Source organism: Acanthopagrus latus, chromosome 19 (assembly GCF_904848185.1).
Source record: "Acanthopagrus latus isolate v.2019 chromosome 19, fAcaLat1.1, whole genome shotgun sequence".
NCBI lineage: Eukaryota > Metazoa > Chordata > Actinopteri > Spariformes > Sparidae > Acanthopagrus > Acanthopagrus latus.
The window spans coordinates 8,062,263-8,078,921 of record NC_051057.1 but is presented as its reverse complement, the minus strand read 5'-3'; the positions used below and the strand labels follow the sequence as shown (position 1 = coordinate 8,078,921).

At 41.5% G+C, this 16,659-nt stretch overlaps 1 protein-coding gene across 4 annotated transcripts in view; it reads right to left on the bottom strand.

Annotated features, from left to right (window-relative positions):
* Positions 1–16,659, bottom strand: part of arhgap29a (Rho GTPase activating protein 29a) — a 34,559-nt gene that overhangs the window by 11,226 nt on the left and 6,674 nt on the right. For 3 of the 4 annotated variants that reach the window (XM_037079171.1, XM_037079169.1, XM_037079170.1), the window contains exons 3-11: positions 6,842–6,985; positions 3,730–3,826; positions 2,982–3,054; positions 2,488–2,548; positions 1,847–1,993; positions 1,000–1,064; positions 788–898; positions 608–688; positions 118–300 (exon numbers count right to left, since the gene is read on the bottom strand). In XM_037079171.1, coding sequence (XP_036935066.1) covers positions 118–300; positions 608–688; positions 788–898; positions 1,000–1,064; positions 1,847–1,993; positions 2,488–2,548; positions 2,982–3,054; positions 3,730–3,826; positions 6,842–6,985 — 962 coding nt within the window. Of the gene's footprint in view, positions 1–117; positions 301–607; positions 689–787; positions 899–999; positions 1,065–1,846; positions 1,994–2,487; positions 2,549–2,981; positions 3,055–3,729; positions 3,827–4,786; positions 5,112–6,841; positions 6,986–16,659 lie in introns of those variants that run through there. The other variant, XM_037079172.1, reaches the window with a different exon arrangement.

Here is a 16,659-nt window from a genome sequence, read left to right as displayed (position 1 = left end):
CTTTCTGCCCATTTCTGTCTCTCTGTACATTCAAAGTCCAATTACTAACATTAATTCAGCACGTCTACAATCTACCACCTTAAAAGAGCCACAGGCCCAACAGAGGAGATGCTGTACCTTCTGCAGGGCCTCCTCCTCCAGCCTGCGCCTCTTCTCTAGCTGTTTGGCTGCTGCTGCACCTCCTCCTCCTCCGATCTGCTCCTCCTCTAAGCGGCTTGTCGACACCTTTGCCTTCTCATATTCCTCCTGCCGCTGGGCCTGCAGCAGCCGGGCCTTCTTTAGAGCGCTGTCTGCCTCGTGCTAGAGATACACGTATTTCAAGTTCATATACAAATAAAGAAACATTACACCACATGGTGCAACACTGTGGACAGTCTATCATTTGTTGTTTTTTCATTCCTCTGTCATAGGTGAAACTGAACTACAGCTTACTAGGCTGCATCACTACATAACAAAACAAAGCATTTGTATGCATGTGTGTAACTAGGCTAAGGCATTTCAAGAGCATTCTTGGACTGAGCCCACAGGTCAGTGAAACAACTTTACATTCTGTATGCATTTGTGTGTGGCCCTTCACAAAATGCAACCTTTATGTCAACCAACTCACCATTTTCTTTTGCTCTCTCTGCCACTGCTCCTTGACCTCTTTTCTTAGTTTGTCCAGCTCATTCTTTCTGGCCAGGAGAGGCTGGAAAGAAACACAAAAAAGCCCCACACAGTAAGTCCTTTTGTTTTCATTATAAAAACCAAGTGCTATTTGATAAATGCGTCTTTTGATTTAGATTACCTGCATGAATTTGTTGCTTTGGAGTACTGCTGCAGTGTGAAGTACCAGCTGGCTGAACTCAATGTCATTTTTGAAAGCAGTCATGTAGGTCTCACGGAAAGGCATGAATTCCTTAAATGAAGAGGAGGAAGTGTAAACGTCAATCCCTAACAGCTAAAAGACAGCAGCGAAATTGGGATGTGTGAGTCAAATAGGCTGCAAAATCTACCCACCTGTTGACTTGCAAGAGTCTTGGCAGATTCTGCCATTTTGGCGTAACTCTTTGCACATTCGATATCTGCAAACAGACCACACTAAAGTTGGCTTCAATCTAATAACATACACAGTCCTTTGTAATGGCCTAAGAACTTTCATCAATGGCGTGAATTGTGCTGGATTTTGTATCAACTGTTGGATCTCAATACTTCCTCAAAATCATTTGGCATTTTCTCATTAAAAAATGTCCTTGAGTCATAAGTTAAATCTATAAAATGAATCATTACATAAAGCATTAACTGGGGGGGATGTGTTAAACAAACATGCATGCATGATAACAAATGTACTGTACAGCCTGAGTGAGAGCATTGTTTCATAGTGTTGACTGGCCAAGTGACTAAGTACTAGACTGAAACCATTCATTAACCGGTGAACCAAACAAAAGCTCCCACACTGTGCACTCAACCTTGAGCCTGGATAAGACTTTATTATCCAACTATTTAAGTCCAACTCAGGTGATAGAAAAAAAAAAATTCTCAGGATATTGGCTTCTGATTAATCCCCACATTGTTGGTGCTAAAACGAAATGACAGGCCAAAAACTGCATATAGAATTTGACTAATCTAAAGACATTTTCAGCCAGTTAAGCATTTAAGATATTGTTGCTAAAACCCTACATGTGCATGACATGCAAATGAAAATATCTCATAGATATCCTGACATGAAAACCTACACTTAACTATGTAATGAGGTACTGAAGTTAAGTACATGGTCTATGACGCTAACGCATGATAGCCGACTTTATGACTTCAGTGTAAAAGTGCTACTTAGCTGCTTCCTTCCTCAACCTGTTCCCTAACTCACCCATACTGAGACGCTTCTCCACCCACGCCAGCAACTCTTTGGTGTACTTGGACCAGGCCTTGGCGTAGAGCAATGCTGACTCCACCCCACTGTCCTGCCGCTGCAGTGTCCTGTCCACCTCTTCTGGCCGAACCGGCGGCGACGGCCCTACGAAAACCACCGGAATCCCACGTGGAAGGTTATAGAAGATGGGCTTATACATGACTGCAAGCAATCAACCCCCATCCAACACACATGCTGCACATACCATGTGTAAAACTTGCAACATCTGTGACTGTGAGTCAGCGAGAAGTGCCCACACTGACCTTGGGTGAGCAGGATATGAGCTAATTCCATTTGAAGCAAAGTAATGCTGACAGGAGACCGACTGCTGGATGTATTAATAAGGGCTCAAGGCGACTGGTGATCAAGACTAGAGAGCGGGTTGTGCCCTTACCCTAGATAACCCCCCCACATATCCCACTAGCAGTGACACAGCACAAACAATGAAATAACCCACACTAATAAAGCAGTAACTGTAGGCTTAAAACAGATTAATGAACACGTTTTTTCTGACGAATTTGCCAAAATTCTCTTCCCCTGACACTTTCACAGAGCAGCACCAGAGTGCAGTAGCTGTGTGTTATAGAGATCCGTCTTACCTGGTGGATCATCTTTCTCGGGACCGGATCCTCCGGATTCCACAGAGAGGTTCTCAAAAGACTGAAAAACAGACAGACGGGGGGAAAAAAAGACCAACAAGGAGGATGAATTTCCTTTCAAGGCACAGTATGCTCTGCTTAAAACAAAGCTTATCAGAACCTTACTTCCTCTTCAGATCAGCTTTAAAACATACAGCAGGAAAACAACAATACATAACATCAATTCATCATCTGCAGAGGTCATTTCAGGAACATGCATCAACACGCATTTGCTGGCTTAACCCCTGAACCCTGAGCAGTGGGCCACATCCTGGCGTTAATAGACACTGAATTAACTAATGATGAATGTATGTTTATGAGTGGGTGCTAAAGAAATACATATTGGCCTTCTATTTTCAGTTCTAGAAGGTGGTAATTGCCAATTTCATTCCTCAGCTGTGCGGAATTAATTTGAATATTTGATTTATACAATACAAATGATGTACTTTTCTTACCCTGCTTCTCTTAGTCAGGGGGAGCCCCAACACTGATCCATTCTCTACATCTCCCATAAGGAAGTCAGACACTCTGAGGGAAAACACAAATTAGCACATTGGGTTAAGAAAGGGTGAAGTTGATCATTTTACCATTGCACTTCCATGAAGCTGGGGGAGCTCCAAAAAGGCAGATTAAAAAAAGAGTGGTCAAAATCAACAGAGCAGAGGCTGACATCTCCTGATTTTTAATATCTAGCATGGGTCCAGCTCCAAACAACCTGGGACCAGACATTTCCCATAATGCAACTTTGTTAACATATCATCCCTTCTGCCCCTTCTAAATGACACATTTTTCAAAACCCTCAACGCTAGTATATAAATCTAAAAATGTAAAGTTGTGAGCCCAATTTGAAATATTGATAAGATGACGTAATCAGGGTAATTTTGGTAACTTTGAAAAGCACCATGTGTCAGATATTTTCTTTTTATCTTTTTACGTGTCCATGTCTCTATTGCTTTCTTTAAGACTAATTATTACTAATTTCTGTTTGAATGTAACCTTACATTTTATGTCCTGCATGGGTTGTTTAAAATTTGCTCTATAAATACTAATTTATGTACAATGATTATATACTATCACAATCCCAGAATTAATTGGAACAAAATACAGTGGAAAATAACCCATATTTGATTAAGAATACATAGAGTCATTTAATCTGCAGTTTGAAATGAACCATGGGAATCACAGCGATGACATCATACTTACACATTGCCAAAGGTGAATGCCAATGTGTCGATAGCAGTGTAGATCTCTCCGAAAAGCTTCTGTTTGTTCTCTTCGTTCACCTCCTTAAAGTTCACCCCTGTTAAAGTGTAATGAGAATGACTGAGTCAAGCTTTTGTAGCAAACCCTGCATACTGAAGACATCCTGCGCTGGCGCCATTGATATGGCCATGTTTAAGGCATGAATCTCACTGTATGATTCATCATCCTGTGCCTGACGTCAAGGACAGAGTCATTAAAAATCTCTTTGAGTCATGCAGTACTCCTTCAATCCCACTGAGAGCTAAGTAATTGTTCACTTTGTATCTCAAATGTGCAGCCATTTGAAAAACCTTCAGAAGCACCCAAAAACAACTTGGTACGTCAAATCAGAAGAGATAAGCAAAGACTGCCACTGTGTATATTTGGCTGTAATCTGGGAAGGCAGTAGTTTCCTGCTGAGAGTCTAAACACAGCGTTGACTGAGAACAGAATAGGGGAAAAACACCAGCGCAAATACAGCTGTAATCAGTCTTCACAATAAACTTCCTGTCCTGACTGAGCAGAGAGAAAATAAACTAGGAGAGAGATGCTCAGAAAACGAGACCAAACAGCAACCAATAAATCAGTGATGTCACTGACCACTGTGCTGCCTCCATGATTTCCTCAACCTTTCCTTTCCTTTAGAACAATGGAGATTTCTAGAGTTCAAATGGAACAGACATTTTAAATAGAAAACCTACTGCCTTTGGTTACTGAGCTTTCTCTGATGGCTTTGTTTTGGAAGGTTCAGTTGTGAATATTGTCTTTGTAACCTAAATAGAGAGAGAGAGATTTTGACAAGTTGGGAAGAGTCCAAACTTATTTACTTGTTTATCTAATTTACATTAACATTACTTGTAACAAAGACCGCTTTCAATAGTCTTCCAAAATGTGCCATATATGCATTATAATGAAAACTGAAGAGCACCCACTTATTAACGCCTAAGAAAAACAGGTACATAAAGAGTTGTCAGAGTGGTATACTTTGCTACAATTGGCAAAACTACCAATAACCCACCTCAAAACTTTCTTCAGCATTCCTCCTGTTTAACAGAAATGAGCCGCCTTCACTAGTAATGAATACTATAAGTGGTGACGAAAACACGATTTCTGATGTCCAAATATCTTCAACATGCCAAGAGGTCCAATAGTATGTTCCTCTATCCCGCAAAGAGAAATAAATCCAATGTAAAAATTTCCTGCTCAGACTCAGGCACAGGAAGTGTTAAAGCTGTTGGAAGGTGCAAAAAAAAAAAAAAGAAAGGATTTTGACTGGTTCCAATGTCCATGGGGCCCTGAGAGCCTCTTTCGACCCCAGCCCAGCTACTGTAGCCACCACTATTCAAAGCACGCAATTCCCCTTTGCAGTTACATCTCCTACTCTTCTGTCCAACCCCTACCCCCAACAGGACATCCTGAGGCTTGCTGGAATACAATGCCAGTACTCGCTCAGGCCCCAACCAGTGGTTCAAACGTGGAAGTTACATCATTGGGAAAAAATGGTATTGTTTCAGTGAAAAGCTCAACACTGTCGAAACACTCGACAGCCAAAAAGACCAACGCAGAATTCAGGTCGAAGAAGAACTTTTCTTCCAATAAATAGTAATGCGAAGGTGTAGCATCTTGACATGCAATGGAACATGGAGTATCACAGGATGGAGGAAATTCATACAAGACTGTATTAACAACCATATGACGTGTTGGTGTGTATTGTTGTAAGTGTAATCATGTATAAATGCTAAATTCTCTCTCTCAAAAAAAAAAAAAAAAATCATGAATTTCTTATGAGTACACTTATTGTTTTGTGTTTTTTTTATTCATGTCAAAAGAAAAACAAAACCTCCTGGACACACTTCAATAAATAATGGCATTAGAAAATGTTACATCTTCATGTTGTGCATCATCCATAGCGTTCAGGTTTGGGAGTGAAAACTGTATGGGGGTTAAACTGTATATGTGCTTTACCATGGACACAATGTGAGGGTCAGGAAGTGGACAATTCTGGCCACCTAGTGGCAGAAAAGACGTTACAGCATACATCACTGCATATATGTATGGAAAGGCTACATCTTGCAGCTACAGTAAGTGCCAAGCCTGTAAATATTTTTTGTTAATTATCAAAACATTTGTTCAAATGTATCACTAATACTGGTGCCATTAAACCAGTAGCTATTATGAGCATCTGCTTTGAATAACAGATGGATCTTAATCTACATTCCTAAGAATCCTTCCATTCATTAATTTCCTTTAATTAGAACGACTATTAAGCTGTCAAATCTATCTTCCTTACTGAAAAGGTCCTAATCTGTGTGTATCACCATGTCTGAATGCCACACAAATAGTCAAGTTGCTGCATGAAGGATGGCACGTGATGTTGATGGCACACACACACATGCACACACCTATGTGTTTGTTTGCGGGCTTGATCAAAATATTTCACATGCAGCTCTTCCTCCGTATTGTTCACTTTACCGTGTCACCATTCCTTATTAATAGTAAGCTTTTCAAAAAGCTGTGCTGCCCCTCTATGGCCCTTTTTGCAATGCAAATTAGGAAGAGGTATACTCAGGGGATTCTTGTGTGGCAGCCAAGTTAAGAATTGACCTGCATGCCAGATCATAATCTCAGAGAATGAAAGACTGAATAAGATTCCTCAGTGCAGTTCCCTTTGGACTGGCAGACAAAGCACAAAGGACACCCGCTTCTCCCTGCCTCTTGAATCAGGTATTTGACTCCAAAATATTATGTTCTTACTCTCTGTATGGGGTTTGAAACACATGCTGCTGCATTCTAAGCATTTGAGTGCCTTTCATCTCTTTGAAGCTATATGAAAACTTCTCAGAAACATTCCCTGGGAAGTTCTTTAAAACTTGGGAGGACAGTGCAAGAAGGAGGACACAGTAATAGTGGATGTCCAGTAGATAAAGCTGTCGAGGGAGAAGGGGGAATAGATAAGCAGAGACAGAAAACAGACCAAAGGAGGTGTGGAGGAGTAGCTGGTATGTTTTACAGGAAAGCTCTGAGTTATGTGTGTGTGTATGTGTTTAAGGGAGCTTGGGTCATCATAGCTCACCTTTGACCGTGGCGATGACGGTTCCAGCAGTACTGAGGATGTCCACCGAGTTGAGGCTCTGGTGTTTGCTGATAATGGCCTTCAGGACTCGCAGCAGCTCCCCAAGGCGCTCGTGGACCGCGTGATGGAGACAGTCCTGGTGCTCTGGAAAGTTACAAAGACAGAAGACAAACACTTTTATTGTGGCAGTTAATGCATTCTCAACCTCCTTCAGTCACAATGCTTTCATTCCTTCATGCTTTCATTTGAGTTATGTGCTGTCTACGTTGTAATAAGCAAAGTGTGGCTGTGTTGTGGAGTATAGGATTCTCTTTGTGTAGTCGATAAACTAAATGTATTAGCCCTCATAGTAAATGCCATTGCAAATTTGAAGGCTGGATGTGGTTTATGGACTTGTCGTGTACTTTAGCTTCCTACTACGGCTGAAGAAGATGGTTAAAAATCTTAAACTGCAATTAATTTGATTTACGATCAATGGGAATGGTCATTTTCTCCTACCATTAACCGTCAATTAATCATGATGTCACTGGTAAATATAGCACATTATCAGCATCAACAGTGGCTAGTGAATATCAAGCACTGAAATCTCCTTGACAGGTAGTAAATTATACATTATCCTGGTTAACCTTTGATCAATAAGATGATAAGAAATCAGTTCACTTCAGTGCTCCTCTGCTATAATGATGTCAAATCTATGTGCAAGTATTTTGCTTCATAACATCAGCAATATAGAGGCTTTACAAGTACTCTTTTAAACTATGAACTGTGCTAGAAAAATGTGCTAGAAAAAAAATTAACTGTATGATTTCAGCATAGAGGCTTAAGAATGAATGTGCTGTAAAAACCTGTGCAGATTAGACCAAGAGTTCAGCTATTTAAAAGTATCCCTGCCTTAAAATGAATGGTGCAACGTCATTGGAAACAGGATTACTGCATGACATTCCAGCTTTGTTGGTTGAAAGAGTGACCATGGCAGCCATGTGAGACTACTGCCATCCATTCACAGCAGTTCTAGTCAACACTGTAGCAATCAATGGCTTGTCTAGTCAAACACTGCTCAGCAAACCTACACTTAACCTGACAGCCCAGTGCATACATAAACATGATCTAATGTGTTCTCCTTGGAGTTAACACTTAGTTAGTCATTTAACCAAAGAAAACATCTCAGGTATGTAGTTCTGTGTACTAAATTCAACTTTACTAATGATGAGTCATCACCATTTACAAAAGGGACCCAACGCACTTTGCTATCAAGTAACCTTGACAATGTGCTCTTGGCATGGTTGAGGAATGAGGTCATAAATGAGAAAAATGTAAATGAGCACATGAACTATGGTTAAGGTGTTTGTTGTTTTTTTTTTATTGGAATCTACATAATCCCAAAGATGACTCAGACGGAAGTGGTGAAGTAAATGGTGACACATCTCTCTGCTTCTCTGACACACAAAAACACACACATGTAGGAATACATACTTGGCATTTTGACAAAATTATGCCTCAGTCCTAGGTTGTAATTAAAGTAAATATAGAGTAGGTGGCTTTAGAAGTTGTGATCAACTCATCCAATAAAGTCAGTCATGTGTATTAATGACCTTATTCTTGGTAAGATCTTGTTGCGCCACCCTGGTAAATTAAGGTTGCAAAAGAAAGAAAGAATACAGATATATAGACAGACACACACAGACACACACGCACACACATTCACATAGACACATACACAAACACAAAGAATGGATACAGGCAGTCAAAGCCACATTTTGTGCTGACGATCACCCCTGGATTACCCCTTCATGGAAAGGGGGATCAGAAAGACTTTAGCTGTCTCCCATTTTTTCTTTTATTCATTAGCCCTCTTTTTTGGAGTGGGACAAATAGTGCCGCCAGTGGGGCTAATAATGCTGGGTCTGTGTGGCCGCCATGACAATGCTAGCTGAGGCCTGACCCGGAAATCCAGCCAACTGACCAGCAGGTGACAAGTTCACATTGACCAACGGGTCACAATATCACAACAATAATCCATCATCCAGTGTGAAGCACCACAAAAACGACACAATATGTGGCTCAAATTTCACTCATTAACTCCCTAAAGTGAAACCACACTCATGTGTTTTCTCTATAGCATGTTCAGCCTTTCTTACAGGAATCTGGCAGCCCATGTTTTTTCCCCTCTAGCAATGAGACACGGCAGTCATAATGTGCCAAATGGTCATACCTGCTGCCACTTTACTGACAACTTAATTGCAGCTAATCAGCACAGCCCTGCAATCCAATCAACAATGGGCCTCTTAATGAAAACCAAAATATCTGGAGTGATTAGGTGAAGTGTAATAACTCCAGGAAATAACAGCAATGAGTTTGAGAGGTAATTCCAGGTGAGCATGAAGCACTTGCAAACAGTCCACATGCAAATAAATCAAAAGACAGCTCAAAACCCCAAAATGATTATATAAGACAGGCACAAAGCAAACTGTCCCACTACCACATGAACTACTCTATGCCAAGATGCCCTGCTGCTTCTAGCTGGGCAAAAAGCTGCTCCATAGGACCTGGAGAGTCCTATCCTTCACCATAGAGACCATCTTCATCCATCTTCATCAGATGTCATGTGCAGCTCCTTCTTGTGCCAAGGACCTAGTGGTTTTTGATGACGAAAGCCTCTCGTCCTTTTGTTTCAGCTGCCCAACTCCCCACAAGGCAGGAAAAGGGCCAGCAGTGCACTTCTGGCACAACCACACATCAAACTGAGTTGCCTATACAATTGTTGCACATGCGGTATACATCAGTGCACACACAGTAGAGAGAAGGTCAAACTCTTTGTTGGTACCATGGATTACTATGTCACTTGGAAAATGATTGTATCTGAGAAGAACTATGCTCAGTAATTTTGTAGCTGTATAACATTTACTCTTAGAAAACAGAGTCGAGTAAAATGCTTGACAGAAAGTTTTCATGTACATCTTCGGAGAAAATGCAAAAGAAAATCAGATTTGAAATGCTAAAAATATGTCATATTTTCCTTTAACCAAATGTTTTGCTGTGTTTATCCTTTACTGTCAACAGACTTCCCAAAGACTTTATCTCCTGCAGCCTTATATGGGGATCCCAACCCACAATGATTTGATAAGGGTCAAAGTTTACAATGAGCCGCTTCAACCCCTGAGCCCTTAATTGGTCCTGGTCAGTTTAGATCCCATTTATGGACATTATCCTTTCAATGACAAAATACACACAATGGCCTAAATCATCCCCACAGAGGCTATACACCCCATTCATCGACCGAGTAACTGAATCCCAAGTCCTGGAGGCATCAAGCCTGGGCGAGCTTGAGGTTTATTAAGGATGAGCCTAAACCATGAATGCCCACGAGACAGAGGGTCTTCCCTTGCAAAGCTCCATGGGCTTCAATCTTCAATGGTGGTTGTGTGGCCTATTGGACCATCCTAAATGGAGGCTAATTAGCAAGACATTATGGTTGCGTCCACCAGCCCAGCAGGACACGGGATAATGTACAGAGACTGATTATTTAACCCCTCAACTGCCATTCTGGATGAGACACAAAGAGAAAAGGACTTGTTCCCACCAGGGAGGGCTGGTTAAAGGAACATCTGACTGGATTGTTTTGTTTCTATAGTGATATTGTTGTGATTTACATGAGGGAGAATATTTGGAAAGAGAAGATGTTTACATTTTTAATATTGGCAATCTGAAAATTGTCAAAAAAAGAAACATGCTGCCAAGATGGTCATTCTGTTTTCCACATGGAAGACCCCTGAGTTTTGCGCAAGGTCTTGGTTGAGGGCTGAAAACTTACTATTGTCCCTGGGGCCACTAGCAAACAGAGGGCAGGTCGCCTCATGGGCCTGCCACATGAAGCATTTATGGAACAATAAATCACAACGGCAGCTTTTCACTTTTCGCAGGAAAGAAGGGGTGTGTGTGTATGTCTCTTTGTCAATGTTTGATGGTTGGCTGTGCAAGAATTGTAAGAAGTGATAGGGGAGGAGTTTTGGTGGGTATAGGGATTGGGGGGCTGTGTGTTATTTGGGGTAGTATTCTCCCTTGGGATTTGTCCCAAATTTACCCCTGCACCCCACTTCCCTGCTTCAGTGGGGGTTATGAGAGAAGGAGCGAGTGAGAGACATTCCTGGGCATAATAAGCCCTGGTGAATGAAGGCTACAGGGGGATCAGACTCTGATCCTGATGAGAAGGAGGCCGCGGATCAGGAGCTGCTCTGAGGCTGCCAGTAACACATTGCCAGGTTTTTACTTCATTAGCGTCATGGAAACCCAACATTCCAGCCTCTTGTTTGGGAGCGAGGATGGGAGTTGCAGGAGCGAGGGGAGGAGGGGGATCCATAATGAAAACATTGTCAGATCATTCACCATCGAGATGACACCTCACTACCAAAACATTCTGATGCCCTTCTGGAGCAGAGACTATCTGACATTGACATGTTATCAACCTGCACTCACATAAGGCCAGAGACCCTCATTTCTAATTTCAGTTCTATTCTAACATAATATTTAATAAAGACTGTATCTCTATGCAGATCAATCAGTAATTTTAAATCTAAAACTCAATCCTTGACATTATGACTGCCTATGACATAACATCCAAAAGTTGTAAAAAAGCAAACATTACAAAAAGTCTGTACATATTCTTCTTACCAAATGAAAGCCATAGTCATCTGTTTTACATTTACATGTGCACATGGTTTTTGCAGTAAGTCTTGCACAAATGCTTTGTTTTTGAGATATGTCAATGTTGTTGCATTCTTAGTGACAGAAGGATATTTAAGTAAGAATTAAAAAGAGGTAGGTTTTTTTTGTTGTGCAAGATCATAAGCACTGAAATGAAGATGCTGATGCTTTTTCTTTATGTGTACCATAAGGAAACTGTCTGACTTAGGGTACTTGGCATCAATGGCTTGACTCTTTGAAGCACACAACTTCCACTAGGGCCTGACACAATATGACTTGGCAACATTCCTTTCGCTCAGACCCTAGCTATGCTCAGTCATGCATTGCAAATCATGGGAGCAATGTATTATTTATGCTTCAAAACATTTGAGGGAATGGAGGGGTGCTTATTGCCATAAAGCAAGTGTGAAATCATTAAACATGTCACAACTGGGTTTGCAGAGGTCCGATCAAATGGAAGGAGCTCTTGGCAGAGGGGGCTAAATAGGATGTTGGACAGGCTAGCCATGACCAATGTCAATCAAAACCTCTCAGTGTCTCCTATTGAGTCAGACCACAGCTGGACATTCCACCGACTCAACCCTAAATAACCAACTAGGACTCTGTAGTGGCAGTTGTTTCAAAGAAATTGTGCATTCATCAAAAGCTATGGTAAGGCTAGATTTCAAGGGGCACCTTTGAAACTTGCCCCCTTCTTCAGAAGACAAGAAACAAAACGTCGATCTAATAATCAATCACTGTGTGACTCAATAACCTTTACTTCTTTCAGATGGATTCCTCTTTAATTGGCCGGGGTGAAATGCCGCATTCTTTCACATAACCCTCCCACATTTTTAAGGTATTTATGCGTAATGCTCAAAATGAGCCCGTAATCATAGGAATCTGAAGTTTGAACTATTTGCCCAACTATAAGGGGTCCGTTAAAACGGTTCCACTTAACCTTTAACACTTGGGCAGGGTCACTGCAATGGGTGGCCCATACATCCTTTGATATCCCCATCCCTATGTACTTCCTGTGGTCAGTGGCCCTGGTCAACCTCTGTCGACAGACCACCGGCAGTCCACTCTTCGGATTAGCAGATTACATGCAGCTGGTAAAAGGCAGGAGAACCTTGCCTTCCCAGCCTTCTATACTCATACCGACGCATTCCCTGTTGCTACACCTTTGAAGCTCTTTTTCCCATGACTGGATGCACAAAGAGCTAGCGTTTAAAAAAAGAGCCTTAGGCTAGACACACAGCACCTTCCACCTAGGTGGGGGGCTTTTATGTTCCCACTCTGCGGGCTGCTGCCTTTGTCAGGCTGGCTAGCTGTTAGTGCAGGAAACCAGAAGTGAATGAAAAATTATCCACAATTACAGCTGAATATAGGAAATGCATTATGTTAAGTTTGGTATGGAGGAATACACAGTATAACCACATAATGCAAACTTCAGTAAAAAAACATCTGATCAGGAATTGACAATTATCCAGGGGAAACACTGCTAAAATAACTCAAAATCTCTTTCTAGACAACAGACACATTTACCCCTGGATATTTCTCTCTTTAGTCCTTCGCATATAAATGAGATACCCAGTGTGGAGTGAGGAATTTGTTTTTCCCCCTCTTTCATTTCTCTGTGGAGCTGTCTGTCACAGTGAGGAAAGACAGGCAACCTTTCTCTATGGTTATCCCCCCCCCCACATCACCACCACAACCACCACCACCGCCGCCTACTGTTGATGCAAAGCTCTGAAGGCTGGCATTCCAACGATGCTTTCTTTAAGAGAAACTGCAAATCCCCCCACCGTGCAACCTCTAGCTGGCAGCTAAACTGGTCAGGAATTAGGATGAAGAGACTACAGTTGCTCCCCAAGCTCTATAATGTAGGCAAAGGAACATCAGCAGGCCAGAGCTGTCCAACAAGAACAAAGACGGGCCCCTTTAGTACACCTGTCAAGGGGCAGAAGTGGGAGGTAAGGTGGCTGAGGTTGGGGGGCAAACACTGCACTGAGAACAAGAGGACACTGTTTAGTTTTAGTTGCATCCTAATCCTAAAGAGAAAGGGCTTTGTGTGATGAAAAGCTTGCAGTAGAAAACTTAGTCTGATAATTGTCATTTAGTAAGTTGTACAAAAAACAACTTCTTCTAATTCTATACATCTCCCAACTCTGGGCAACGTCAATGGTTTAAAGAAGACAAAGGTTTTTTTTAAAGCATACAACTACAACAATGCTGATTATTATCAAACATTTAATTGAGATGGATGATAAAGAAGAACATCTCTAGGCCTTCACACAAACCAGGGTGCCCTGTGAGCACAAGGCACTGTTTTGCGTCTTTCCATGGTTACAGCTTGAGCAGACAGGCCAAACATGGTGGTGAAAGTATTCTGGGCTGTGGAAGCTCTGCTGCTCTACACCTGGAAGTCCTGTAAAAGGTACTTAACATGTTAATGCCAAGGGGCCTCCTGCATATGTGGGCCCCCCTTCTAATGGAAACCATTATCAGTTTGGAGAAGCCAATTCACCAGACTTGTGTGCTGTATGCTTTGGCAAGTTCAATAACGCCCCAATAGCTCCCCTTTCCTCCCATGCCCCTTTTACACCTCAGTGGGGCCTAATTTGAGTCTCACAAGACAGGGCAGACCCCAATTGGTCCTGGCTATGCTTCACGCTCAGTCTGTTTACCTCCACATCAAACAGCGTCCCTGTTCCTTTCACTGAGCACAGCAACCAAGTTCCTTAACCTAAAATGTTGTGGACAAAGACAGTAGCCGGTTATCCTTCTTGCTCCCATCAGCTGCATTGGCCTTTAACAAGTTATGAGCTCTGCCCAGCATGGGGCTGACCCAGTCACATGCAAGAATGCCATAAGGTTGGCTCTGACAGAAAAACAAGGCCAATTATGTGTAAACACTGTTAGTCACTGTGCTGTTAGAAGTATCCACATGACAGAAACAGAATGCTATAACCTATTACTTACCTTGATGACATGTTGACTGAAACTGAAATGAGCACCTGTCCTTGCAGCATCTAACCAGTTCACTGTGGCTGCCTCTTCTTTGAAAATTCTGCCTTGCAAATCTGACATGCTACATTTTAAGCACAGCGCACTTCCCTCACCGCACAGATACGCTCTTACACATCCAAACTCTTGAGGCAGTCCATGTTGATTTCCATCTTGATATAGGGATTTGTGATTGACTTACGAACAGACTTTGTAAGTAATCCAATTGAGTGTCTGCTAATTTATCAAGAAAATCCTGAGTCTTCCATAAAAATCTTTTAATTTTGGATGGCCAGTTGTTGAGTAACAACAGACAGAACAAGCATTTGTTTGTTTTATTTAGATTCAAATTACTTGGCACAATGTATTTAATATATGATTCATATAGTATTCCTTATCAACTACAGTACATTTAATGATTCTATTAGCTCGTAAAATAAATGTCATTAAATATATTCAAAAAATATTATCATTACATAATAATAAATGGGGAAAATCAATTAAGGGTATTTCATATCGTCATCTAAGCTGAATGACTGTATTAATCAATCAATAATTAGTCCCGAACTTGTGAAATAAAGGATGTCAAATGAATGCTGCCTTGTCTAATGTCTAATGACTTTAATCCAATGCAGGGCTAAAGGCTACAGATTCAAGGGCTACTTAAGCTTATTCAGAGGATAAATTTGTCATCTTCGTTCCAAAGACTTAATCTGAGAAGGCTGAGGCGAGTCTCTTGATCTGATCTTCTGATCACCAAGTTATATGCCCAACTGCAACAGTCGGACAGGAAACCTCAACTCTGCGTATAAGAAGTCTCCAGTAAGAGTTTCTAAAGTACAGCCCCTCATCAGAGAGCCCACAGTCCTTGGTTTCTCATGTGTAGTGTGGGAATCCTGGAGTTCTATCCAAGTGTGTGGCAGACATCGACAGCCTCCTGGAACAAAGTCGCCCCAGCGAAAACAGGGCCCATAACCATAAATTTCACCAGAGGGGAGGAAGGGGAGATACACACAGAGAAGGAGCTCCCTCGGGTTTCAACTTAAAAACAGCATACAAATCTTAAAGTGCAGCCGGGCTATCAAACTTGACAGGTCAGCATGGTTTTGCCACTGGTATACAGCGTGACATCATTGTGTGTCACCAAATGATTGATTTTAAGTTAATGGTGCTCTGTACAGTATATGATCCATGTTTTGTTTCTTCAGGCAGAGGGGATAAATGGACCTGCCATATGTCACAATACCTTTAATCCCAGGGGGTAACAATCCAAAGATCTAACCCTCGTGCCTCATCAAATAATGCTAAAACATTAGCTGTGCTTTTCAACAAAGATCACCCAAAACAATTAAGGTAATGCAATAAATCCTGTTAGGCAGCTTAGTCTTATAGTTAGTGAGATAAGGTTACAGTACGATTAAATGGAGATCTCTGGAAAATTTAATTTGGAGAATGCAACATGAGATGACTTTGAAGTAAAGAAGGCTAGTTGTCTTGTGCTTGTGATAATTTACAGTGGCTTTACAAATGGACACACTAAAAGAACCATAAAAGGAACTTTTTGGAGCTTGCAATGCTTTATAGTGGATCCCAGACCCAGTGGGATAGACTGTCTAAACACAGCCCAGTTACAGCCATTAAGAAAGTCTGGAATGGTTTGTGAAAAGCCCAAGTAGGGCTAATTTTAGGCTGGTATTTCACAAGGGGTGATATGTAATACAAATCACTAAAATAGCATTTAGGCTTTCTCTGAGGACCCGGACCAGAATAACTTTCCCACAAAGCTTCAGCATCACGGTAGAGTACTCAACAAGTTTCCAAAAAAGAGAAAAAGCATATCATACAGCATCTTCCAACTGAAGTCACAAACATGAAGCCAAAATGCAGCTCAGAGAAGTTTAACATCAGCGCGACCACTGAACCATACTCATTACTGCCAACGATTTGAAGAAAAATAACACAGTAACTTTAAAAACATATTTGGCTATTCGGCACAAAACTCTGAGTGGAAATGTGTCATTACAGTGCATAACTGAACACTACACAACACCTGCAGAACATTTTTAGTAGGGAGTTGTTAATCATTAAAACCCCCAAACCACGCATTCACTGAGAGAAGAGAGCCTCCA